This window comes from Chenopodium quinoa, unplaced genomic scaffold (assembly GCF_001683475.1).
Source record: "Chenopodium quinoa cultivar QQ74 unplaced genomic scaffold, ASM168347v1, whole genome shotgun sequence".
Lineage (NCBI taxonomy): Eukaryota > Viridiplantae > Streptophyta > Magnoliopsida > Caryophyllales > Amaranthaceae > Chenopodium > Chenopodium quinoa.
In genome coordinates this window covers 182,332-205,967 of record NW_018742577.1, presented here as the reverse complement: position 1 = coordinate 205,967, position 23,636 = coordinate 182,332, and the positions used below count along the sequence as shown (strand labels likewise).

The following is a 23,636-nucleotide window of genomic DNA, read 5'->3' as shown; positions in this document are numbered from 1 at the left end:
AGAACTTGTACATTACAGACCCCGTACAATGAATGTGCAATGCTTCACCAATAAAAGCTTTAATCTCCGGGAAAACCAAACACCACGTCTTAATTTGGTACGGTCTATTTGACTTAGATAGCATAGTATCCGAATCATAAATAATAGCCGCATGATCCGAAACCGTAATAGGTTCATGAATAACTCTCCCATCCGGAAAGTCATTAAACCATTGAGAAGAAGAATAAGCCCTATCCAAACGCTCCATGATCAAATCCGCTCCTAATCTTTTGTTTGTCCAAGTGTAACGCGGCCCCATAAAGGGAACCTCCAAAAGATTAGTTTGGAATCTCCAATCCAAAAACGCATCCAAGCCCTTTATTAAAGAAGCCCCCCCTAATTTATCACTATAATACTCTAATTGGTTAATATCTCCCATAACCAAAACATTCAGTGTAGTAGAGATAAGGCTCGAAATTTCCTCCCAAACATTCGGTCTATCCTCTACTTTCGGAGCTCCGTACAAAAACAAAATATGCCTACTCGTTCCATTAATGTCCACAACATTACAAAAGATATAATTTGAGGAAGAAGCAACACAAAAGACATTCCCCAAATACCAACTAAACAAGGCTAAACTCCCCCTTGTTCCTTCCGAGTCTACTCCATAAGAAAAACTTGGAGTAAAATTTGTCACTAATCTACTAACATCACTAAACATCATTTTAGTTTCGGAAATAAACATAAAAGTAGGCAACTTAGTAGCTAACAACCACACCAAATAAGGATGTGTAGGGGAAAGTGTGTCATTTAACCCCCTACAATTCCAAGTGATAACTCTCATTGATCACTAGGGGGTTGTTCCGGTGCAGCCACCTCACCAACAAATTCATCATCTTTTCCAGCATTCTTGTTATCGTCTTCTACTCCCATCTCCACCTCCATGTCACTGTCAAAGGCGTGGAAGCTAGAGGTAGCCTCCTCACTCCGCTGCTTCTTGATCGGACTAGAGTGACCCGAGGAAGAAGAATGTTGTCTCTTCTTCCCCAAAATACCAGAGAGTGGTGGCTTGATGCGCACCCCCCACTGCCTTGCCATGCCGACATCATTGATAGCCTTCGACCTAAACTCAAAATTGCCCTACTTATCTCGTTGCCAAACATTAAATCCACCCTTATCAGCCCAGCGATTAAGCGTTTTCAAGCGCTTCCATTCCAACCATCCCAGATCATATGATGCCTCTCGCACCGAGTCATTGTCACAAGACTTCGACGGAACCCCTGTAAATTGTACGCGGCCTTTTTAGAGAGCTCCTCCTCTCTTCTTCTATAAACACATTCGTCACATCAAAAGACCGAATTGGTGACACCGGTGAGTTTGGCGGATCGTACTCCGTCATCGGCAGATGCACCAAATTTGTTGGGAAGGTGTTAGGCGAGTCAGGGAGGTACATCGATCTGGCAGCCGTCGGATAAATCCTCCTCGACGTTGCCCTGTTTACAGTCATAGCTCGAAAAAGCCCGTTCTGCTTCTACAAAATTCAGCTGATTATGATTTAAAAACTCAGCATAAGACATAGAATTTACCCCCTCATCGTTGCCTTCAATATTCAAGTGAGGCTGGACAATGTGCTGCTGCTGCTCAGTCGTTGTCTCAAGCGGCTGCTCCGGACTCATGTCTATCTGTGCTATAAGTTGCTGGTGAAGATCTGGATCAAAGCCCACTGGATAACCTCCTATTGCACTAGTCTCTTCATTGAACTGGACTGGCTCTGGTGGCGGAAAAGCCCACTCCGAGATTTCCAGCGTCTGAAACAGGGTTTGAGGAGTTTCATCCCCCCTCCCCCTATTCACAGCTGCGCTCGAGGACTCTCCAACCTCGAAATTGAATGATTCTCCGTTGCTAAAGTCGAAACCCGCTGCATCAGTGAGTTGGAGTTTGGTGTTGAATTTATTCGACACGCACTATGAGGCATCGGAATGATCGTTCCAACCGGCCGTTCCAGTGACATGTCAACTTGATTTATAGGGCCTCGACTCACCCTTGTACTATTATTTTGCATTCTGAAACTGGTATTGTGTGGAAAACGCTGTTGCGACCGTGAAAAGTTCAAATTTGGAGGAGTGAACTCAGCGTATGGATCACTACCCACCCCCAAACGTCTACCCGGAGACAAACGAACCGCCTCCTTGTCAATCGCCTCCATACTATTATCATGTGCTACCTCCGAGTCACTCGAGCTCCCAGACCCCAAGAAGTACACAGTGTCATTACTATCATCCGAATTAAAATCCGAATCAGAATTCACATTAAAAAGAGCCCAATTTCCAATCGGAATGTCCTCCGGCTCCTCCAATCTCGTGAGATTCAACCCCCAATTGCGACCTGTAAATATCAGGTAGACCCCGAACAAAATTAGTGTAGTAGGGGAAGTCCAAAGGGCCATGTAGCACCCTCAGACCATCCCTCTCCACCGCCCCCAAACGCCTTAGAAGACGGCGCGCCGCCACCTCACTTCTCAGATTACAGTTACTCGTACTATGACCAACACAACCACAAGTTTTACAAAAACGAAAAACACCCTCGTACTTGAAATAAACCCAGATTACCCGGTCACCTTGAACCGGAATAAAACACCTCGGAATTAGCGGTTGAGTGAGATCAACCACCATGCATGCTCTTAGCTCCGCTCTCTCTGGTAACCGACCATTTGTAATTGGTTCTAGCGTATCCAAATAAACAATATGGACAAAAATCCTCCTTGCCCAAGCCTCCGTGAGAAATTGCAAGGGCAAGCCGTAGACTCGAACCCAGAGCCTAGCTGTTGAAAAATTTATTTGCCGTGGAATAAGATTTGTATGATACCTCCGAAGATTGATTATACGACCATCAAACACCGTAGAATATTGTCTAAGTAATCCCTCTAGATCACCTTGAACCAAGCACTCAAACAGGAAGTAATCCCCTATTCGATGAACTCGAACATGCCCCTCGTGACCCATCGTTGGTTAATTGTATGCTGCACATAAGTGGCTGATGGAGGATTCGGGCCAAGAAAGACTCCAATAGCAGAATGAATTATTGAAGTTTATATTACTTAGAGCATTAAATTGAGTTGGTGGGGTAACCAGAACTCCCATTCTATGGGACCTAGGACGGTTATTGTTTGGTGGAGGGTCATTTTCATTTCCATTATTAGGATCAATTGGATTCTGGATTGCCATACCACTTCAATTAAGTAGTACAGACAAGAAGAAGGTGAAAAAGATAATAGAAGGGAAGAAAGGGATGTTTGCAAGTTGTAGAGCAATTAACTTCTTCTTATAGGGGGAATATGAAGAAATCAGAGAGTAATGGTTCTATTGCATGTCGAACAAGTGGCAAGCAAGAAGTACAGAACAATTACTTCTGTTGTTCTCCAAATGATGCAGGGGTGATGGGCTCAAGGAGAAAAAATTGCAATTACTCCTTCAAACCTATTGGTGCATGCAAAAAGTAAAGATATGCAATAAAAGGAGTGTAAAAACACCACTACTACGATTGGCTGAAATCGAAAAGTCAGATATTGAGTGCAATTACTGCTAAAAAGGGATTGGGCGAAAAGAAGATTGGGAAACTGTAAGGTTTTTTTGCTCAGATTTGCTCAAGGAGATCTTCGAGCGTGTGGTTGCATGCCACAGTAACCAAGAACATAGAAAGGAGAAAGACTTTTGAGTAGGGCAAAAGAAATAAAGAGCCTCACAATTTTAGTGAGAGAAACTCTCAGTTAGAGAGAGAAAAGTTAACATCTTGTAAATATAAACCTTAATCAAGAACAATAACTTCTCAATACCTCCCCACATTGTGCAACTAATAAGCACACTACAAACTCCCTCATCTTATGATAAGTCTATTATATATATATATATATATTTATTCCCTGCCTCACGGTCATATTTGTGATTATTTGAGCTCTACAGAGCTATTTTTATTACTAATATACGTTTTCTAGTATTTTTGTAGAGTTGGTATTATTTTGTAGGAATTTGCAGATTTATAATAATTCATGAGCTTATTGAGCCACTACGAAAATATTAGAGTTTGAGCTTATTTTCATAACTGTATATTTTAAGCCCAAAATCGAGTTAAAGCCAATTGGTCTAAGGTGCACCTTAGATAGGTGTAACAGCAGCCCAATTACTCCCAACCCAACTAAAAAAGGCCCTAAAACTAAAAACATGGTAATTACATTACAATTGGCCCTAAAACACAGAAAATTCAATACCCCACCCACATTGAAGTAACGTCACTTCTATTCAAACCTTTCTTCTGCTCTCTTATTTTCTCTCTCCTCTAGTTCATATTCTCTCTCTAAAAATCTGGAAAAATCACAATGGACATAAGAGATGAAATGACAAATCAGAAGGATCATCCAAAGAAGAGGTATATTTGCACTGAATTTTGCCCAAAATTTACATTTTTTTAGTGAATTTTCATCTGAAACATTCGAAACTCTGTTTTTCGAAATTCAATTTTTCGAAACTATGAAATTTGTGTTAGATTATATGAAAAATTGTTTAGATTAGTTTGTTACATTTTTTTCTCTTTTCTTTGTAAAAAATTGTTTAGATTAATTGTTGTTTGTGGGTGAATTCATAAACTAACGCATGTAATTCAATTGTTTTTGTAGAAAAACAAAAAATGCTTCAAAATCTACTGGAAATCAAGAAGATATGTAAGTTTAGATATTTATTTTTTGATTGCTATTTCTATAAATTAAAATTTCATTGTGGTGTTAAATTGTAATTATTAATATAAATTGTTGATAGAAACCCTAATTTTCTTGAATAGGCCGCTAAATAAAATGTTTGGCACCAAAAAGAAGAAAGTGGCAAAGAGTCCTACTATAGATCCGAAATTACTCAATGAGATTTCGAAACAAGTTGTTGAAGAAGAGGAAAATCAAAACAACAGGTATATTGATTTTTTTTTTTTAGTGAATTTTCATGTTTTGATCCTAATTTTCATGTTTGTTGTTGTTTGGTGGATTTTATGGTGAATTTTGTCCGAAATTCAGTGCAAATATTTGTATTTTTTAGTGAATTTTGTCCGAAATTAAGTGCAAATGTTTACATTTTTTGGTGAATTTTTTAGTGAATTATGTCTGAAGTTTTGTACGAAAATTAAAATTCAAAACAATGTTTGTATATTTTAGTGAATTTGAATTTATGTTGGTATTTTTTGTTGATTTCTTGAGGAGGGAGATGAAGTATGGAACAGGGGACTAGGGGAGTTGTGGGGTGTAGGATAAAAGAGCGGGAAAAAGGGTAGCAAAATATGCAATGAATAATATATTTGGAATAGTGATGTTCATGTTTGAGAACACTATATTCACAACATTTATAATATATGAACTAAAGGCACACTATATTCACAAAATATGCACTGAATTATAACTCCATGTAATGGCTTCTTATTATGCATTCATAATATATGAACTAAAGGCACATTATAGTACATGTCAGAATCGGAAAGATTAAGAACAAGTTACTCATATAATAATAAAAGATCTGCTTATTATTATTGATTTACACAACTTTTTACTCAATAATGTGCAATCAAGTCTTTATTTGAAGCAATTAAGTCTTTGTGATTTTATTTGTTTATTGGTTTGAACCACTTAACTAATGATTTTAGCTGGTAATCTATGAATAAGCTGACTAATGTGTAGCATTCCATCAGTTTATTTTAATGGTTGCAAACCTATTTTTATCACCAAAAACTCTGATACAGTAGCTGCCCATGAATGTGCTTCTCGATCTTTGTCTTTCATTGGCTACAAACTCTTCAAAATCCTTACCAAAACATCAGTTTCCACCAATCAAATGTCCAATATCACTTTGTTGTTGCATGTTTTAGTAGTTATGTGATCACTCCTTGTTTTATATTTTTACTAGAAATTATATATAACCTCTCCACAAAGACTGGTAGGTTAAGATTCAAATGCATGTCGACCCTTCATCAAATGAATTTGATAGATTTAAAGATATGAAGTTACCTCATAAAGCTCACTGTTTTACACAATTTTTTCTCAGAGTTAACGATGAAGTCGAACCACCAAAAGAAAGAGAAAAACAACCACAAGAACGATCAAAAGATACAAGAAAAGAAGGGGAAAAACAACCAGAAAAACCTTCTAAAGAAGCACAAAAGGTTCAATCAAAAGCAACAGAGTTACCAAAAAAAAAGGTATGAAATGCTTATGTTCACATTGTAAATATATATATATATTCATATTCAGCTATGTTAAAGGGATATTCTTTATTTTTATGCGTATATTCATTAGTTAGTGGAGTGGTGTGGGATTAGGAGTTGTGGGGTGTAGGATAAAAGAGCGGGAAAAAGGGTAGCAACTTATTCACATCATGTTTCATGTTCATGTTTGAGAACACTATATTCACAGCATGTTGCATGTTCACATTTTAAAATGCATAATCCAAAGGAAGCAATGCTTATATTCATTAGTTATATGCATATATTCATTATTTGTATACTTATATTCATTTTTTGAGTGGTTATGTTCATGTTCATTGATTGGTATGTTCATATTTTGAATTTTTATGTTCACATTTGAAATAGCATATGTTCATATGTTCACCTTACAAGTAATGCATATAAACATGAGCCTAAACTTTCAAAACAGCTTATTTTCACTTTCTATATGCATATGTTCACTTTATGTAAATTATATATTCATTTTTTAAACTTTACATTTATTCTATTAGGGTGAAGCATATTGCAACAAAAAAGAAATCATCAAACAACTGTTCGGAAGCCTCCTCAAGCAAGAGTACAGCTAAAGATCAACAGAACAAGCAAAACTCAAAGACACAAAAAAACAATGAGAAAGATGGAGGTGTGAAAGAGAAGGAAACTCTGAAAACTGAAAAAGTTAAGGTGGTGAAGGGGAAACAAAGTGAGAAAGTTGATGGTGTAAAAAATGAGAAAGCACATAAAAAAAGAAAGAGAGATGCAAATGAAGATGTACATGAGGTGGTAAATCTTGATGATGCTGAAGATTTGGATGATTATGGTAAGTTGCAAGTGAGGGTTGGGCATTTCAAATTCATGACATTTGCATCAAATTTGAGCCCTTCTCAAAATCAAGCAATTATTGACATGGGATTTGGAGCTTTACTCGATGTAAATCTTCCACAAAATGACCAATCATTTTCTGCTTGGCTTATGCATTGTTTCGAAGAGAATAGCCGCACACTTTATCTTCCGTACAACAAGTCTATTGTTGTTTGTGAAGAAGATGTTGAAGTTGTGTATGGAATCCCGAGAGGGGAGAAAGAAGTGAAGGAGGTAGAGGATGAGGAACAAGAAGAGACTCCTTTGACTAGATGGAGGAAATATTGGGGTGTTGTGTCTGGTAGCCCTAAAACACACAATGTTCTGAAGAAATATGAGTCTGAGGAAGAAAAAGAGAAAAAGATGGAAATCATGAAAGCAAAGATGAACAAAAGGAAACTGGAAATGAACACAGAACCTGCAAAAGTGAACAATGGTGAAGTTGATGAAATCTTCATTATCGATTTCATTGTGTTGGCTGTAAATTGCTTCATGAAAAGCAGCCAAAGCATACACTTGCACTACAAGTTTCTGTTCTCAATTAAGAATGTGTTTTAAATCAAGGAATACAATTGGTGCAAGTATGTCCTTGATAGCTTAATGGATACAAGCAGTTCTTGGAAATTGAATCCGAAAGGGTTTTACAAAGGACCTTTGCCTTTTCTTCTGGTATATGCTATTATTTTCATTTCCATATATACTATGTTCATATTTTTATTATATTCATTATTTTTTTTTCAGTTGTTTTACTTTGATCGCATTCAAAAGAAAAGCATCATGCCACCAAGAACTCCTCCTATCATATCTGTATGGACAAAGGATATGGTGGTCGAAAGGATGAAGTTGAAGAGCCATGGAGTTGGATTGGGTAATATTTTGCCTAGAGTTGAAATCAAAAGGAAAACAACACAAGAAGAATGTACTAATATACAATGGCCAAGGGTTGATTAGAAAATTTACCTATATTATTGAATGTTTATTTTTAATCTAGTTTGAATGCTTATTTTTAATCTAGTTTGTTATCACACTAATGATCCCGGCCTTGAGAGGGAGAAGGCTGTGTGATAGTGATACTTCACAAATATTTATTGTTAATGCAACATGATCTGTTTGGAGGCCTTGATAGATATATTGAATTTCCTATTCTAGAAATTTTCCTTTTTCCTACTAATGGAAATTTATATAATCTGACGGTCTTCTCATAACTTTTTGGAAATAAACTGTCAGTGTAAAAATTATACTATAACAATCAAGTGGATTTTAATGAAAAAGTAGTTAAAAATTTTGGACAGTATGATCATTTCACGAGCCATATTTCATAATGATATTATATTTTATTTATTTATATTTTGATTTCATATTTGAAGGCATTATATTCATAATGTCTGTTGTGTATGTTCATTCTGTAGGAGGAATTTATGGAAGAGTTTATTAGTGTGGTCAGAACTATGGGTGAGAATTGTGAAAAATTGTGTGAAATGATAAAGCATGCTGGACAGCTTTTCCCAAATAATCTTCTTTACAAAATAGTGGGAGATTATATGCAAAAGAAATTATTTGGAACAGATTCTTTCTTGAATGCTTTAGATAAGGTTGAAAAGGAGTATTTGGAGAAAGTACAAGCTGAAAAGAAAGCAAGATAAAAAGAAGAGGCAAAGGGGAAGAAGAAAGTAAGAGAGTCATTCGATCCACAAAATGCTTGGAATTTAGGGATCGACAAAGAACAAACTCCTAGTCCAATGGTTCATCCAACTGAGACACAAATTGGACAAAACATTGATTTGAACCTCGGGCTAGGTATGGGAGGGTCAAGTAGTGCATGTGTGATGCAGGAGCAACCGGTGATTGAAGCATCGGAATTTGATCATATGTTCAGAACTCAAGACCTTACATTTGAAGACATTTTGAACAACCCATTGAATCCAGAATTTCAATATGCAGGGTAATGTGACTCCTAACTATGATATATATTTTGTAATAACTAGCTAAGGTAGTCTATGTAACGTAAAGAGAAAACTAATGTTAATTTTTTGGATGAACAAACTAGAAAAAGTAATGTAAATTTTTTGGACATCGAAAATTATTATATATTCTATGAAACTTATAAATTATATTATGAAAATATTGCTTTTCTATATATATTCATCTATTATTGTTTGATATTCATTTTGTTTAATATTATGTTCATCTAGTGACAGATCTAAAGGAGAATCGAAAAATCCAGGGTAAAAAAATGGAAAAAACTTATGTTCATTTATATTAAACAATTGTTCATTTATATTCACATATTGATTACTTTTACTTATTATCTGTGTTTTGCAGAAATGTGTCAAAGGAAAAAACGGCAAGGTGAATAAAAAAAAAAACCATTTACATAATTTTGACCTTTTATAAACTAATAATGTTATTTTATGTAGTGAAATTGAAATTGGCAAACGACCTATAAGACAAGTTCACAATTTGCCTGCTTGTCTCAAATCACCATTCATGGTAAAATACAAAGATTTATTCAAGGATGTGAATGCAATGAATGCAACAATTTCTGACTATGCATTCAATGATGGTCCTAACAAGTAAGTTGCTCATTATTATCTTACTTGTTCATAAAATAATATGTTTTATTCATTTTTTAAAAATGGATTGTTTTGTTTGCTTATTGCGTGTGAAGTGAGGTGATGTACTTTGATGGAGAAACTAGTATTAACAGATCTCAAATGAAGACACTAGGCACAGATGAAGAAATTGACAATTCCATTATTGATGCTTGGGCTACAATTTTAAATTACAAGTGTCGAAATAACAGCATTTACTTTAGCACAATTCCTTATGTAAGTTCATATATTAGAACTAGAAGTTCATTAATATTTTATTAAGCGTTCATATATATTTCATGTTCTTTAATATTTAATTATAAGTTTATATATTAGAACTAGAAGTTCATTAATATTTTATTAAAAGTTCATATATAGGTACTTATTTATATATGTTTTTTTATTTATATGCAGGTGATAGTGTGCACAGACCACATTGTTAAGAAAGAGGGTGACATGAAAAAAGAATTTCAAAATTCATTTCCAGACTTCAAATTGAAATGAAAAACAGCGGTATCAAAAAAATTAAAGAAGTCAAACAATTCTTTTTCCCAGTGTCAGCATTTAACCACTTCTACTTGGTTTGCTTCAACATGTATAATGCCACTGTTGATATGATTGATAACAGAAAGCTTCCCATGAATATGAAATCAAAAGACAAATACGGTATCTCTCCCATAAAAATGGTAAATATTAAATACTCATCTTTTTTCATTTGAACTTTCTGTGAATTTCACTAATTTATTTCTAATGTTCAATTCCTTATAACTAACTATTGAATGTGTATTTTCAAAATTAGCTTGAAGCTTTTATAGGGTTTTTGAGAAGCGAAAATTACAATGAAAAACAACTGGATGAAATAAAAGCTTTCAAGCCTAACTTGATAAAAATGAATTGGAGGAGCAATTGGGACCATAAGAATTGTGGTGTTTATTTGTTGAAGCATATGGAAACATACACATCAGAACCTTCAGTAGAATGGGTTTGTGATCTGAAAGCTGATAATGTAAGGTTTCAACTCCTTTAAAATTCAATTTATGTTCATTTATATAGAGTGTTTGTTCATATTTTAAATATTTATGTTCATACGTTTTTCCAGATTGATCAAATCAGAAAGCTAAGAGTGAAGTATTGTGCTGAGATATTATTAAGCAATACCAACAGAGAAGCATACAGAATAAAGATGGTTGCAAGACGAAGGATGGAAGAATCAAATTAATTTTTATAGTTAATAACTTTGCAAAGAAAACTTACTTTAAAAGTTGTGGATTCCTTTTATGACTTGAAACATCAGTTTGCATGATATTTTGCATTTAAATTTGAAATTTCTCTCATTATTATATATTGTTAGATCACTTATATAATGCTAATTGATCATCTTTCTATTAAAAAATCAGTAAATTAATTCTTGGAAATCAAAAACATTTATAAAATGAAAATAAGTAATAATTTGTTTTGTTACAACTTTTAGGCAATTGAATAAATTGTCAATTATTAAAAAATCTAAACATTGATTGTCTTATCAAACATGAATAACATTTCATTATATTGTGAAACATTTGAAGATCCACCAACTTCACTCCCTTCATTTGTAGCATTGCGCCCAACATCAAAATACTAAAAAAAAGAGATAAAATAAAAAACAATTACAAAAACACATAAGCTCAAAAATAAAAAGCAAATGTTCATAAACGTAACTAGGTTGTTCAGATTTACCTGATACCATTTGTTGTTCTCATAATGAAAACTTCCTTTTTTAGCTTGATATCCAAATTGACTTGATGAAGAAGGTTTACTCGTATTAGTGTTTTTCTTTGAGGGTTGTCGTCCATTACCCTGTAAATTAAAAAAAATGATCAAATGGTATTGCATAAAATTCATATTAATAAACTTTAAGTTCACATAAATAATTAATTTTGAGAATTAAGTCTGAGAAGCATTAGTTGAGGTATTAGTGTTATTCTTTGAAGATTGTTGTCCAATACGCTGTAAAATAAATGATCAGGTTCTGTAGCATAAAATTCATATAATTAAGCATAAAATTCAAATAAATGATTACCTGTGAATTGTAATATTTTCCCTTGATGAAGTTTGAGCATCATTTGCTGGTACTTTTCTCTTTTTACTGGCACCTTGAACACCCTAAAAATATTATAAAACATTAATAATAGAATACTATTCTTTCAAAAACAAAAATAATAGAATACTAATATAATTGAAAGTATTTTAAAAATTACCATTGATGATTGCCCATTCATCTGTTTTGGAAGGACATTAAGACTTGAATCTTTTGTTGTTGGGTATGAATAAGTCAAAGGATCACCATCATCATCTAAAACCTGCAATATAAAACACAAATATAGATATGTTCATATGCCATACAAAAATATTCACTTATATACACAAAAAATTCATAAAAGTACCTGAAAAACCTTTTGAGCAGTAGCTTTAACTTCATCCTTGTATTTATCTACTTTTTTCTTCCACCCCTTGGCCTTATTACAAGCTTTTTCAATAGTGCTCTTTGGCCTATCATTCCTTTCACCCTTTTTCCTAATTACTTTCGGATTTTGAATAGGTTGTGCATCATTTTCAACCTCTTGAACCTCTTCTTCCTCATCAAAATCAATTAGCCCCCTAACACTCTCAACCTTCTCCCTTAACATTTCAAATGTATATTCAATTTCAGCTCGTGCTTCAAGGTGATCTTGGCAAGATGTAACAAGTTGAATAAACTTTCTTAACATATGATCTCTCCAAATAGAAGAAGAAATCACATTCTCTTGAACAACATCTTCATCAACCACATGACTACACATCGCGGTTTTGGTCCATCTCTTAACTATGTATTCTTCGGGTATCTTTTGAACACAATGAATGTTGTAAATACGAAGGGAATGTGAACACAATAAACCCATTTCACTCCAATACTTACATGTACAATTGATTACCCTAGTGAATTTATTTAAAACAACCTCATGCCTAATAATATCCTTATTAGGCCTCCATACCAAGTAACTAATTGTCTCATCATTTTCATACTTTCTCTCTTGAGAACAAGAAATAGCTTTTGCAAATTGATCTTCAAAGACAATATAAACCGAAATTGTATAAACCTCTCTAGCATGAATAAGAAGACTTACATTAGCAACCGCCAAATGACGATTACCTCTCAAAAACCGAAAGTCCTGCTTACTTTCCTTACTCCTCCACTCAGCCACAACATCAAGAAAAGTCTTGTAAAAATCACACAACCCATCCGTCTTCCTCAATCTATGAGAAACCGAACGGTTTGTGGTTTCACTCCTTTGGGAACTCAAAATTCCTCCGGAAAAATATTCTTTAGAATAGGCTAGACACCATCTTTCTTTGATCGAGTACAAATGATTTAACCAATCATTATCATTACAATTGTACTTGTTCATCATCCTAGCATAAGAAAGTTCACTTTAATAAACATTATATTCATATATTACATATTTATGTTCATAATATATTTATATATGTTCATAAAAATGTTTATGACGTTCATAAGAATAACAACAAACAAAACAACCAGTATACAGGTTCATACTAAACCAACAAATTCATAAAAACACATATTCATAAAATAAACCTATAAATTCATAAAATATCTAATTATGATCATATACAATGATAAACATGTTCATATAAATAACAATGAGCAATAACAAAATTAAAGATAATTATATTAAAACATATGTTCATGATTTTAAATCATAAATTCAATGTTTCATATAGAAAGTTCATAATGATGTACCAGAATAACAACACACAAAATAACCAGTATACAAGTTCATACTATAACAACAAATTCATAAAAACACAAATTCATAAAATAAACTTATAAATGCATAAAATATCTAAATGTGATCATAAATAATAATAAACATGTTCATATAAATAACAATGAGCAACAACAAAATTAAAGATAATTAAATTAAAACATAGGTTCATGTTTTAATGTAATAAATTCATTCTTTCATAAAGAAAGTTCATAATGAAATACCTTGGCCAATAATGTTCGAATTCAGCAGTAGTTACACAGTACTTGAGCAGATAATCAAAAAGATCAGTGAACCCCTTCAAAACTCGGAATTTACCGATATTTGTTTTTGAGTTCTCCGTAAGATGCCATGTACACAGACGATGTCTAGAATTTGGGAAAACTTCTCTTATACCAGCTGCAATAGAAGGTGCTTGGTCTGTCATTATAGTAATCGGATGACGCCCACCACCCATTGATCTCATGAAAGACTCAAACAACCATATGAAACTGCTTGTTTTCTCAACTAGAACAAATCTCATCCCAAACATGACATTGTTACAATGGTGATTCATACCAACAAAAGGGGCACATATCATGCCATACTTGTTTGTTCTATAAGTAGTGTCAAAAACCATCAAATCACCAAAGTGTTCATAATCCCTTTTCATTCTTCCATCTCTCCAAAAAACACAAGTAAGGGAATTTCCTTCATCTACCTCAAACTCATAATAGAAATCAACTTCCTTTGCTTGCCTTTGAGCAAAATACTTGATCAATTGATTACAATCCGAGCCATCAAGTCTATTGGCCTTTTCAGTAGTCAAAGCATTGTATATATCCTTTCGAGTACACCCAAGATTCGGCGAACCACCAACTTCTTTGGACAAAAGACGTAGTGAATCAGTTACCCTAACACCACTTTCCTTCATTACACTTATGACCTTCAATTGCTCTTTATTCACATTTCTTTGAGACCTTAACAAATGTCTTTTGTCAATTGGTATAAAAGGATGATTATGTTCCATCTGATGATCCACAACAGTCCATACACCTGGATCAGTAATAAACTCCACAAAAGCGCCACAATTTGTACAAAAATCTAACTTCTCAAACTTCCTTACATGCCTCTTAGAGTCATTCTTCAAACCAGCACATGAACATACATACCTCCTACTTCGCCAAACAGAAGTCTTACCAACTGTTCTTACATTTCCCTTCCTTATACTAAAACCAATCTTAAAAGCATAATCATTGTACAAATTATATGCTTCATCATCACTAGTTACTGTTTTCCTCATTAATTCAGATTCTTTAGCTTCTGTGTATATAGTTTCAACTGGAGTATCTGAAATAAATAACACTGAATGTTTATAATGTATATAAGTAAATTCATAAAAATGTAAAGAATATTCATTAGACACCTAAAAGAATACAAATAAAATATTCAATATCAAATGTAATGTTCATTATTTAAGACTCAATTATCATCATTTAATAGACAATGTTCATTATTTAATAAACAATGTTTATAAGTTCATAGTTTTTAAATGTAGTGCTCATTATTTAAGAATAAAAGTTAATGTGTAATAAAAAATGTTCATAGGTTCATAATTATAAATGTAATGTTCATTAGTTAAGAGACAATATTCAGAATAAATTATAAATTACGAAAATCGTAACAACAAACAATTGCAGCACACAATAAGCAACAATTAATCACAGTAATCACACAAAAATCAAGATTAGCGCAAAATCAAGACATAATTATACGAACAAAAATCAATTGATTTTATTATTAATTCATCAAAAATATCATATTCATCAAAATTATACGATCAATTTCAGCAAATCAAGACATAATCTATAAAATTAATATAAAGCATAAAAATATATACGTAAAATTGATTGAAAAAATGCAGAAAATCACATAAAATTCAATTCATAATAATTAAGAAAACCGTATAAAACCTAATCAATCAAAATTGATTAATCAGCTCATAAGAAATCGAAATTTATACATAATACATCAAATTGATCGAACATAACCAAAAATCAGATGAAATTGAATAACTAATCAATCGAAACTAATCGCAGCTAACCTAAAATCATACAAAACACAATTACAATTGAAACTAACAAAAAAAACCTAATTACAAATCGCAAAATCAAGAACTAACCTGCATTGACGATGTCTTCGTCGAGAACAACCAATTCCATATTTATCCAATTGAAACAGATGCAATCGCAAAACAGAGGATAATTTTTCCAGAAAAAACAGAGAAAAAAGCAATTAAACAAGGAGATAAAACATAAAATGATTTTTCCAGAAAAAAACAGAGAAAAAAACTATAGTAATGAAATTTTTTTATGGAAAACTTTGATGAGGATTAGGAAATATAGGAGAAGAGAGAGAATTGGAAAAGAAGAAACCAAATTTTTTTTAAAAAGGAAACTGAAAAACGTGAGCGGGAAGAAAGACATTAGAGAACAATAAATAGATGCTGCGTTTCACATTGATTCTACTGCGTTTTGAGCAAGTGCACCTACCTCTAGGTGTAGGAGGTTACACCTAAGAATATGTGAGTTAAAGGTATTTGGTTCGGTGATTAAGGGCTCGATTTGATCGGGGTATTATTTTGTTACAAGTCTAATAATTGGATATCAAGAAGAAGGAGATTGGGCCAAATAATTACAGCCTAAGCATACAAGAGATGTTGTTGGGCGTGAAGCTGTCGGCGGCCCAGTCCCAAAGCGGGAGTGCGTTTGATTAGGCTGCTGCTATGTGCCATTGTTGCTGACTTGGGCTTTACTCCAACTTTTCTGTAAGAGGGTTTATGAATTTAGTAGGCTCCTAATTCTCAATATTCTCACGCAGCTTTTGAGTGGGATTAGAAGTTTACTAGAAATCAAACTCCTTTTTCCTTTCTTATAAAAGGAGGGAGTAGTTACGTAGGTTAGTTAGGCAAGTTTAGTTAGATTTATTTGTTTTGTTTTTCATTAGTATTAGTTTAGTTTTATTAATTTGTTATTAGTTTTAGTTTAGTTTTCTTTTCTCTTTCTCTCTCTAACTTTTCTCTCTCTATCTCCTTTTAATTAAATTCTTAGTCTTACTTTCTCTCTTTACAATTCTTGATTTAATTTCAGTAATTTATTCTCTTTCTTTGATCATGTCTCCTTTAATTGTTTTGTTTAGTTTAGATTTAATTATGTGCGAATAGTAAGTAGTTTTGTGTTTGCCTTTATTTGCTAGTCTTGCTTTGGTTATCGTAATAGTCTGGTCTAGACTTGGTCTAGACGCCATCACGGGAACCTCCTTGGTCCCTAACTTAGAAAAAAAAAGTTAGTCCTTAAATTTATCCGTGACACCTACCATGGTGGTGACGGGTGACAGAGAATTAGGGTTCGATTCCGGATAGGGAGCCTGAGAAAAGGCTACCACATCCAAGGAAGGCAGCAGGCGCGCAAATTACCCAATCCTGACACGAGGAGGTAGCGACAATAAATAACAATACCGGGCTCTTTGAGTCTGGTAATTGGAATGAGTATAATCTAAATCCCTTAACGAGGATCCATTGGAGGGCAACTCTGGTGCCAGCAGCTGTAATACCCCGTATTTTTAAGCCATTTACTAATTATTAATTTTGGATTTTTCCGAAATATTTTTATTATACAAAAATATTTATTTAAGTCCATATATGATTTTACAAAAATATAATTTTACTACGCGAGTCAACTCAAAGTTGTCGGAATTTCAGCCTTCAGTATTTTACTTCCGAGTCAAACTACCTAGTACCAAACTATTCCTCCTTCCGTAATCAAGGTCAACCCTTACTACTCATATCAATAGCATTTATTAGGCCGGCTGCATTTATTGGGTCAACAACATTTATTGGGTCAGCTGCATTTATAAGGCCAGCAACATTTATTAGGTTGGCCGCATTAATTGGGTTGGCAGCATTTATGAAATCAGTTGGAATAGTGCTTGAGTTGGGGCTATATATAGCCATGAAACATAAGCTATTCCATCACACCTCCTACTTCTCTTCTTACTTTCCTTCTCCTTTCTCCTTCCTCCTCCATTTTCACCTCCTTTTAAGCTTTCATTTTGTAGTCTTGAGCTCCTCACGAGCACCTCCTCGCCGCCACCCTATTACCACCATTTGGCCGCCACCTTGCCGCCACCTCCTTCCTTGCGTTGCACCGTAAGTAAGCCATATATTTCTCATTTTAGTACTACTACTAAGTACGTACTAGTAATACTACTACTACTATTACTCTCAACTTCTACTGCTACTACTACTACTACTACTAAGCACTAGTAGTACTACTACTACAACTACATCTACGTATTACTACTACTTCCTATATTATTATTATTATTATTATTACTATCATTATCATTGTTATTAATATGACTACTACTACTCACATGTACTACTACTACTACTTACGTAGCATTACTACTACCTTATTATTATTATTATTATTATTATTATTATTATTATTATTATGATGAAGAAATATTAAAGATTATTTTATAAATACAAGTGTTAATTTTATAAAAGAGTTATAATAATAAGTTGTTCATGCACAACTAGTCAAATTCGATAGTCTAAGTCCTTATATCTATGGGTTGAAAAGTATTTGATTAGAATTATTGGTTTGTTATAGGAGGAATTTCGGGTTCGAAATTAGGAGTTCCGTACTTGTGTGCAAGGATCAAGGTACGTACACGTGGCTAGATCTTTTAAAAGTGGCTTTAATATGCAATGTGTTTTACATGTTAAGTGATTTCGAACCATGTTTAATAAATGTGAAATATATTTCGGTGAGGCATGTTTTAATCGTTTAATCTCAAATGTTAAAATATTTTATATGGTTGATTATAAACTTGTATTGATATTCAAGAAGGAAGTTTTATTGTTTTAATTTATCTCGAGTATGGGATGTTGGAAAGTTATTTATCAGGATTTATTCCTTGGATCTTTGGATTTTTTTTAACTCCCACTACGCGGAGTAAGCTGAAGACTATAGACTTTTTATGACCTAGTCTTTACCCTTGATAGCACTATGTAAAGGAGTTACTAGCTTGGGGGGTGTGCACACTTAGGTGGTAAAATGATTTACGAGAATAAGGATTGATCCATCCTATTCGGAATTATCTTTGGAAAGTTAGTTATTTCGGAAATTGGTTCTTCTGACAAGTTTTATACATGAATTTCTATTCAGGAATGGTTTGGATAAATTATGATAAATAAGTTAAATCTCTTCGAAAGCATGTTTAATTAATTAAATTGATTTTACATGTCTAGCATTTGTATGTACTTAGCATTTTGGCTAATACGTATTTGTTTTGTTTTGGCTTGGCCCTACTTATCATTTTGATAAGTAGATAGGTGATGGCGATCGGACAACGTGAACTATATGCTGCATTGGGAATTATGGGCGGTGATCACCTAGTTTAATTTAGTATACATAGTATTAGTGGTGTAACTATTTTGAAAGTGTATCAAACTATTATCATTACTATTATTATTAATGAAAGTTAAATACTATTTTCTGCTGCAAAACTCTGTTAAGCCTTACGTAATCACGTGGCGGTAATACTCCCATGTTACTCCCTAAAGTTGGACTATTATTGTAAATATTAGAGAGTAATTTGGGGGTGTTACAGCAGCCGCGATAATTCTAGCTCCAATAGCGTATATTTAAATTGTTGCAGTTAAAAAGCTTGTAGTTGGACCTTGGGGTGGTACGACTGGTCCGCATTTTGGTGTGCACCGGTCGTCTAACCTCTTTGCCGGGGATGCACCCCTGGCCTTAACTGGCCGGGTCGTGCCTCCGGCACTATTACTTTGAAGAAATTACAGTACTCAAAGCAAGCCTACTGTAACACCCCAATAATTCTCTCTTTAAACCTGTGAGGACCCTGAACAATATTCAAGAGAATTACTAGCGTGCTACCGCCACGTGTTCAAACGTTAAGGCTTTATTAGAAAATAGCAGCGGAAAAACTAAATCAGTTATAAATAAGTTTCAAAACCAACGAATGAAACCAAATTAAGTCATACAACTTGGAACCATTAAGGCCCTTATTCAAAACCCAATAAAAGTAGTAAGTGATTAAATTCAGTGTTCAAATAAATTCAAACCCAAAAGAAATAGTGTCGAATAAAATCGAATTAAAATAAATTCAAACTTGCAAAAGAAATAAAATGCAAACAACCAACTCTCTACTCAATATCCCACAACCCTAATGAATGCTGCATGTGTAAGAACCTGTGGTAATTCTGCTCCCCAATATTACAAGTGTAAAAATTGGATCGTCACAGGGTCATTGAAAGGCGAAGGCCATGACCAAAGAAAGACACACAAAGCACGCAATCAGCAAAGCTGAGTACATACAAGCTGCAAAATAAATTAAGAAATCCATAACATGCTACTAATAATCAATCATCATGCATCATTAAATTATAGACTCAACACACGACTCAACTATTTATATTACTAAGACTCCGTCCATTAATTAATAATAGGTAAATCATTATTTTTATTCATTGGATTACGCAATAGGCAAGGTTGTCAAACCCATGCTCCATTTGGAACATCAATAAAAGAAAAACCCCATGCCTCCTTTCGGAAACATCAATAAACATCCAACGACCACGGGCGCGACTCCGTGACCGTAGTTAGTATGAGATCTCACCTAACTCCTAGTTTTGAAAAATATTTGAAATAAGAGACTTGTAGACCAGACGGCCTCGAGAAAAGTACACTGCTAATACCCCATGTATCCCAACCCCTAATTGTCATTACTCCAGAAGTGCACCAATCCAGAGTTTTATTGCTCATCCATTTTGCACTTTACGTGATTTACAGGTTTAGACTTGGTGATGACTCATATGCATAACAATACAATCAATCTAATATCAATTCAATCAAGTAAAACAACTTTTCAATTTCAATTCTTGATTTATTAGTGGCAAGCAACATTTATTATTTATTCCTTTACTACCTCGGTGTATAAACACCTTGAGTGCATAAGGCACCCCAAAACCTTAACCTCGTCTTAGAAGACTTAAATTCTTCCTTTACTCATCCTGCTTGCATAATCATGAATGAGTAATAAATTAATCATTACACCAATCATATACCTTTGCCTCTAAGCGCACCTTGCATAATTAGAGCACAAATAATACGGGCAATATAAAATAGTGCACGTCATACGAAATTCGCAATGTATAACCAAACAATTTAACTCAGTCATCCCTATACATGATACTAAGTTCTCGATCCGTCGTCTTTAAACATGCACCTAAAAGAAAGGTTTCGTAACTTGTACGTACCTTGAGCAAACGAATTGGTATGCCACTTTACTAACTAGAAATCACCTTCAATAAACTCCTCTCTTAAGCCAAATAATAACATCTCAATCAACACCCAATCAATCAAATTTACAGCAATACTAACTTACTTTAAAACCTTCAAAATCCAAATCAAACAACACTTTAAAACCTTCTCTTTAGTTAAAATTAAAGGCTTATATATAGTTCTTTAAATTTTCTTCATAAAAACCTTAAAATACACTCTTATACATGAAATTACAGCAAGTTCAAAGTCTAATAAAAAACTGAAAATTATATAAAAACCCCTAAAAATCTCCCTTTTTAATGGGTGATTAAATCCTCTTTATAAAACATCAAAAGTAGTACTTAGAAACTATTTCCAACAATTAAAACTTCAATAAAAACATATATTTATTCTTAATTAACTTTAAACATAATTAATTTTATTAATCAAACTCAAGGATAATATTTTAAGTATAAAAAAACTTTGTTAAAATCAAAAACTTCCTGAAAATCATATTTAGAGGCTGAATTTGGCCACGAAAGGGTAGTGCTCACTACCAAAAGTAGTGAGTTTTTCTTAAAACGTTGTTTCCACATGGAAAACATTAATTTTTCATCAAAATCGGATGAGTTCAGAATCTGATCGGGATTAAAACAGGATTAATATTAACGAACGAAAATCTAAAAATTAAAACACGAATCTATGTGTTCAAAATAATCTGGAATTAAGTTAAACTAATCAGTAGTTATAATCACCAAAATTCCAAAACATCATTACTATAAAAGCCCTAAATCAATTGTTCATAAAAACCCTGAAATCATGATTTTCAATAAATTGAAATCCTAGGTTTATAATTCATAAAATATGAAATTTAAAACATAAATATAATCTGAAATTTATAATCTTTATACCATTAAAATATAATTTGATACTAAAAATATAATCTTTATACTAAAATCAAAACCCAAAACAATTAAATTAACATTAAGCAAAATAATGAAACAAAGGAGGATGAAAATAAGACTAACCTTTTTGTGTGGGAAATTTTTGGAGATTCATGGGGTATTTATAGGAGAGAATTATTGTAGGGTAAAAAGTAAGATTGGGCCTCATGAAAATAATGGGTCGATTAAGTAAACAAATGGTTTAGGCTTGTGTGATTGGACATAAATTGTAGAATAAAGGCGCATAAAATAATTTTAGACCCAGATTAATAATTTGAAACTTTTGAAATTAAATTATGAAAAATAACAAATAAATATTATAAATAAAATAAATTTTCATTTATAAAATGTATTAAAATACGGGGGATTACACCTACGCTCTGTATACATTAGCATGGGATAACATTATAGGATTCCGATTCAATTGTGTTGGCCTTCGAGTTTGGAGTAATGATTAACAGGGACAGTCGGGGGCATCCGTATTTCATTGTCAGAGGTGAAATTCTTGGATTTATGAAAGACGAACAACTGCAAAAGCGTTTTCCAAGGATGTTTTCATTAATCAAGAACGAAAGTTAGGGGCTCAAAGACGATCAGATACCGTCCTAGTCCCAACTATAAACGATGTCGACCAGGGATCGGCGGATGTTACTTTTAGCACGTCGCCAACACCTTATGAGAAATCAAAGTTATTGGGATCCGAGGGGAGTATGGTCGCAAGGCTGAAACTTAAAGGAATTGTTAGAAGGGCACCACCAGGAGTGGAGCCTGCGGCTTAATTTCACTCAACACGGGGAAACTTACTAGGTCCAAACATAGTAAGAATTGACAGACTGAGAGCTCTATCTTGATTCTATCGATGGTGGTGCATGGCCGTTCTTAGTTGGTGGAGCGATTTGTCTGGTTAATTCTATTAACGAACGAGACCTCAGCCTGCTAACTAGCTATGCGGAGGTATACCTTCGCAGCTAACTTCTTAGAGGGACTATGACCTTTTAGGCCAAAGAAGTTTGAGGCAATAACAGGTCTGTGATGCCCTTGGATGTTCTGGGCCACACGCACACTACACTGATGTATTCAACGAGTCTATAGCCTTAACCGACAAGTCCGGGTAATCTTTGAAATTTCATCGTGATGGTGATAGATCATTGCAATTGTTGGTCTTCAACGAGGATTTCCTAGTAAGCGCGAGTCATTAAATGTAGCGATATCTCGGCTCTTGGCAACGGATATCTCGGCTCTCGCATCGATGAAGAACGTAGCGAAATGCTATACTTAGTGTGAATTGCAGAATCTCGTGAACCATCGAGTCTTTGAACGTATGTTGCGCTCGAAGACTTTAGGTCGAGGGTAAGCCTGTCTGGGCGTCACGCATCGCGTCTCCCCCCTACCCACCCATCTTGAGTGGGAGGGGCGGAGGATGATGGCCTCCCATGCCTCACCGGTGTGGATGGCCTAAATACGGAGCCCCCGGTTACGAAGTGCTGCGGCATGGGTGGAATACAAGGCCTAGCTTAGGATGCATCTTAGTCGGCACTTTGTAGCTTTTAAGGACTCACAGGACCCTAAGTTTGTTTGCCCTTTTGAGCGGCAAAACCATTGCGACCCCAGGTCAGGCGGGGCTACCCCCTGAGTTTAAGCATATCAATAAGCGGAGGAACAAAAACTTACAAGGATTCCCCTAGTAACGGCGAGCGAACTGGGAAAAATCCAGCTTTAAATTCGGAGGGCTTCGTCATCGGAATTGTAGTTTGAAGAAGCGTCCTTTGCGGCGGACCAGGCCCAAGTCCTCTGGAAAGGGGCAGCCAAAGAGGGTGAGAACCCCGTCGTGCCTGGACCCTGTCGCACCACGAGGCGCTGTCCTAGCTA

At 34.2% G+C, this 23,636-nt stretch overlaps 3 protein-coding genes and 1 long non-coding RNA gene across 7 annotated transcripts; 3 read left to right on the top strand and 1 right to left on the bottom strand.

Moving 5' to 3' along the window:
* The first annotated feature begins 4,179 nt into the window (after positions 1 to 4,179).
* LOC110720816 lies at positions 4,180 to 8,221 on the top strand. 2 transcript variants are annotated; one of them, XR_002511359.1, is made up of 6 exons: positions 4,180 to 4,401; positions 4,649 to 4,693; positions 4,810 to 4,932; positions 6,054 to 6,207; positions 6,744 to 7,761; positions 7,834 to 8,221. XR_002511359.1 is itself a non-coding variant. In XM_021899856.1 (5 exons), exons 3-5 carry the CDS (start codon positions 4,884 to 4,886, stop codon positions 7,648 to 7,650), a joined length of 1,110 nt encoding a protein of 369 aa, XP_021755548.1. In that variant the 5' UTR covers positions 4,180 to 4,401; positions 4,649 to 4,693; positions 4,810 to 4,883; the 3' UTR covers positions 7,651 to 8,221. The 2 variants fall into 2 exon arrangements, 1 of the variants encoding a protein (XP_021755548.1); XM_021899856.1 differs by having other exon boundaries at positions 6,744 to 8,221.
* Positions 8,222 to 8,503: 282 nt separating this feature from the next.
* Positions 8,504 to 11,008, top strand: LOC110720817. Of its 3 annotated transcripts, XM_021899858.1 has the most exons (8): positions 8,504 to 9,034; positions 9,291 to 9,317; positions 9,415 to 9,441; positions 9,510 to 9,665; positions 9,761 to 9,920; positions 10,098 to 10,369; positions 10,483 to 10,689; positions 10,783 to 11,008. In XM_021899858.1, the coding sequence occupies exons 1-6, from the start codon at positions 8,832 to 8,834 to the stop codon at positions 10,185 to 10,187; spliced, it is 663 nt and encodes a 220-aa protein (XP_021755550.1). In that variant the 5' UTR covers positions 8,504 to 8,831; the 3' UTR covers positions 10,188 to 10,369; positions 10,483 to 10,689; positions 10,783 to 11,008. The 3 variants fall into 3 exon arrangements, with proteins under 3 accessions (XP_021755550.1, XP_021755551.1, XP_021755552.1); XM_021899859.1 differs by lacking the exon at positions 9,291 to 9,317; XM_021899860.1 differs by lacking the exons at positions 9,761 to 9,920; positions 10,483 to 10,689; positions 10,783 to 11,008 and having other exon boundaries at positions 10,098 to 10,135.
* Positions 11,009 to 11,186: 178 nt separating this feature from the next.
* Positions 11,187 to 15,690, bottom strand: LOC110720660 (protein FAR1-RELATED SEQUENCE 5-like). Its single transcript, XM_021899713.1, has 6 exons — positions 15,651 to 15,690; positions 13,714 to 14,818; positions 12,107 to 13,112; positions 11,921 to 12,022; positions 11,400 to 11,519; positions 11,187 to 11,300 (listed from the first exon to the last, which is right to left on the bottom strand). Exons 1-6 carry the CDS (start codon positions 15,688 to 15,690, stop codon positions 11,187 to 11,189), a joined length of 2,487 nt encoding a protein of 828 aa, XP_021755405.1.
* A 1,788-nt stretch (positions 15,691 to 17,478) lies between these two features.
* Positions 17,479 to 19,033, top strand: LOC110720735. Its single transcript, XR_002511350.1, has 3 exons — positions 17,479 to 17,675; positions 18,145 to 18,197; positions 18,866 to 19,033. It is a non-coding gene; the product is annotated as an uncharacterized LOC110720735 (long non-coding RNA).
* Positions 19,034 to 23,636: the final 4,603 nt, after the last annotated feature.

What these genes read in the sequence shown, in the direction of transcription:
- LOC110720816 (XM_021899856.1), top strand. Translation starts at nt 4,884, where the DNA reads ATGAGATTTCGAAACAAGTTGTTGAAGAAGAGGAAAATCAAAACAACA. An exon ending in GAGGAAAATCAAAACAACAG is followed by an intron (nt 4,933 to 6,053) that starts GTATATTGATTT and finishes ATTTTTTCTCAG; the next exon opens with AGTTAACGATGAAGTCGAAC. An exon ending in CAGAGTTACCAAAAAAAAAG is followed by an intron (nt 6,208 to 6,743) that starts GTATGAAATGCT and finishes TTATTCTATTAG; the next exon opens with GGTGAAGCATATTGCAACAA.
- LOC110720817 (XM_021899858.1), top strand. Translation starts at nt 8,832, where the DNA reads ATGGTTCATCCAACTGAGACACAAATTGGACAAAACATTGATTTGAAC. An exon ending in TCAAAGGAAAAAACGGCAAG is followed by an intron (nt 9,442 to 9,509) that starts GTGAATAAAAAA and finishes TATTTTATGTAG; the next exon opens with TGAAATTGAAATTGGCAAAC. An exon ending in TTCAATGATGGTCCTAACAA is followed by an intron (nt 9,666 to 9,760) that starts GTAAGTTGCTCA and finishes TTGCGTGTGAAG; the next exon opens with TGAGGTGATGTACTTTGATG.
- LOC110720660 (XM_021899713.1), bottom strand. Translation starts at nt 15,690, where the DNA reads ATGGAATTGGTTGTTCTCGACGAAGACATCGTCAATGCAG. An exon ending in CGAAGACATCGTCAATGCAG is followed by an intron (nt 14,819 to 15,650) that starts GTTAGTTCTTGA and finishes TATTTATTTCAG; the next exon opens with ATACTCCAGTTGAAACTATA. An exon ending in TTCGAACATTATTGGCCAAG is followed by an intron (nt 13,113 to 13,713) that starts GTATTTCATTAT and finishes TTCTTATGCTAG; the next exon opens with GATGATGAACAAGTACAATT.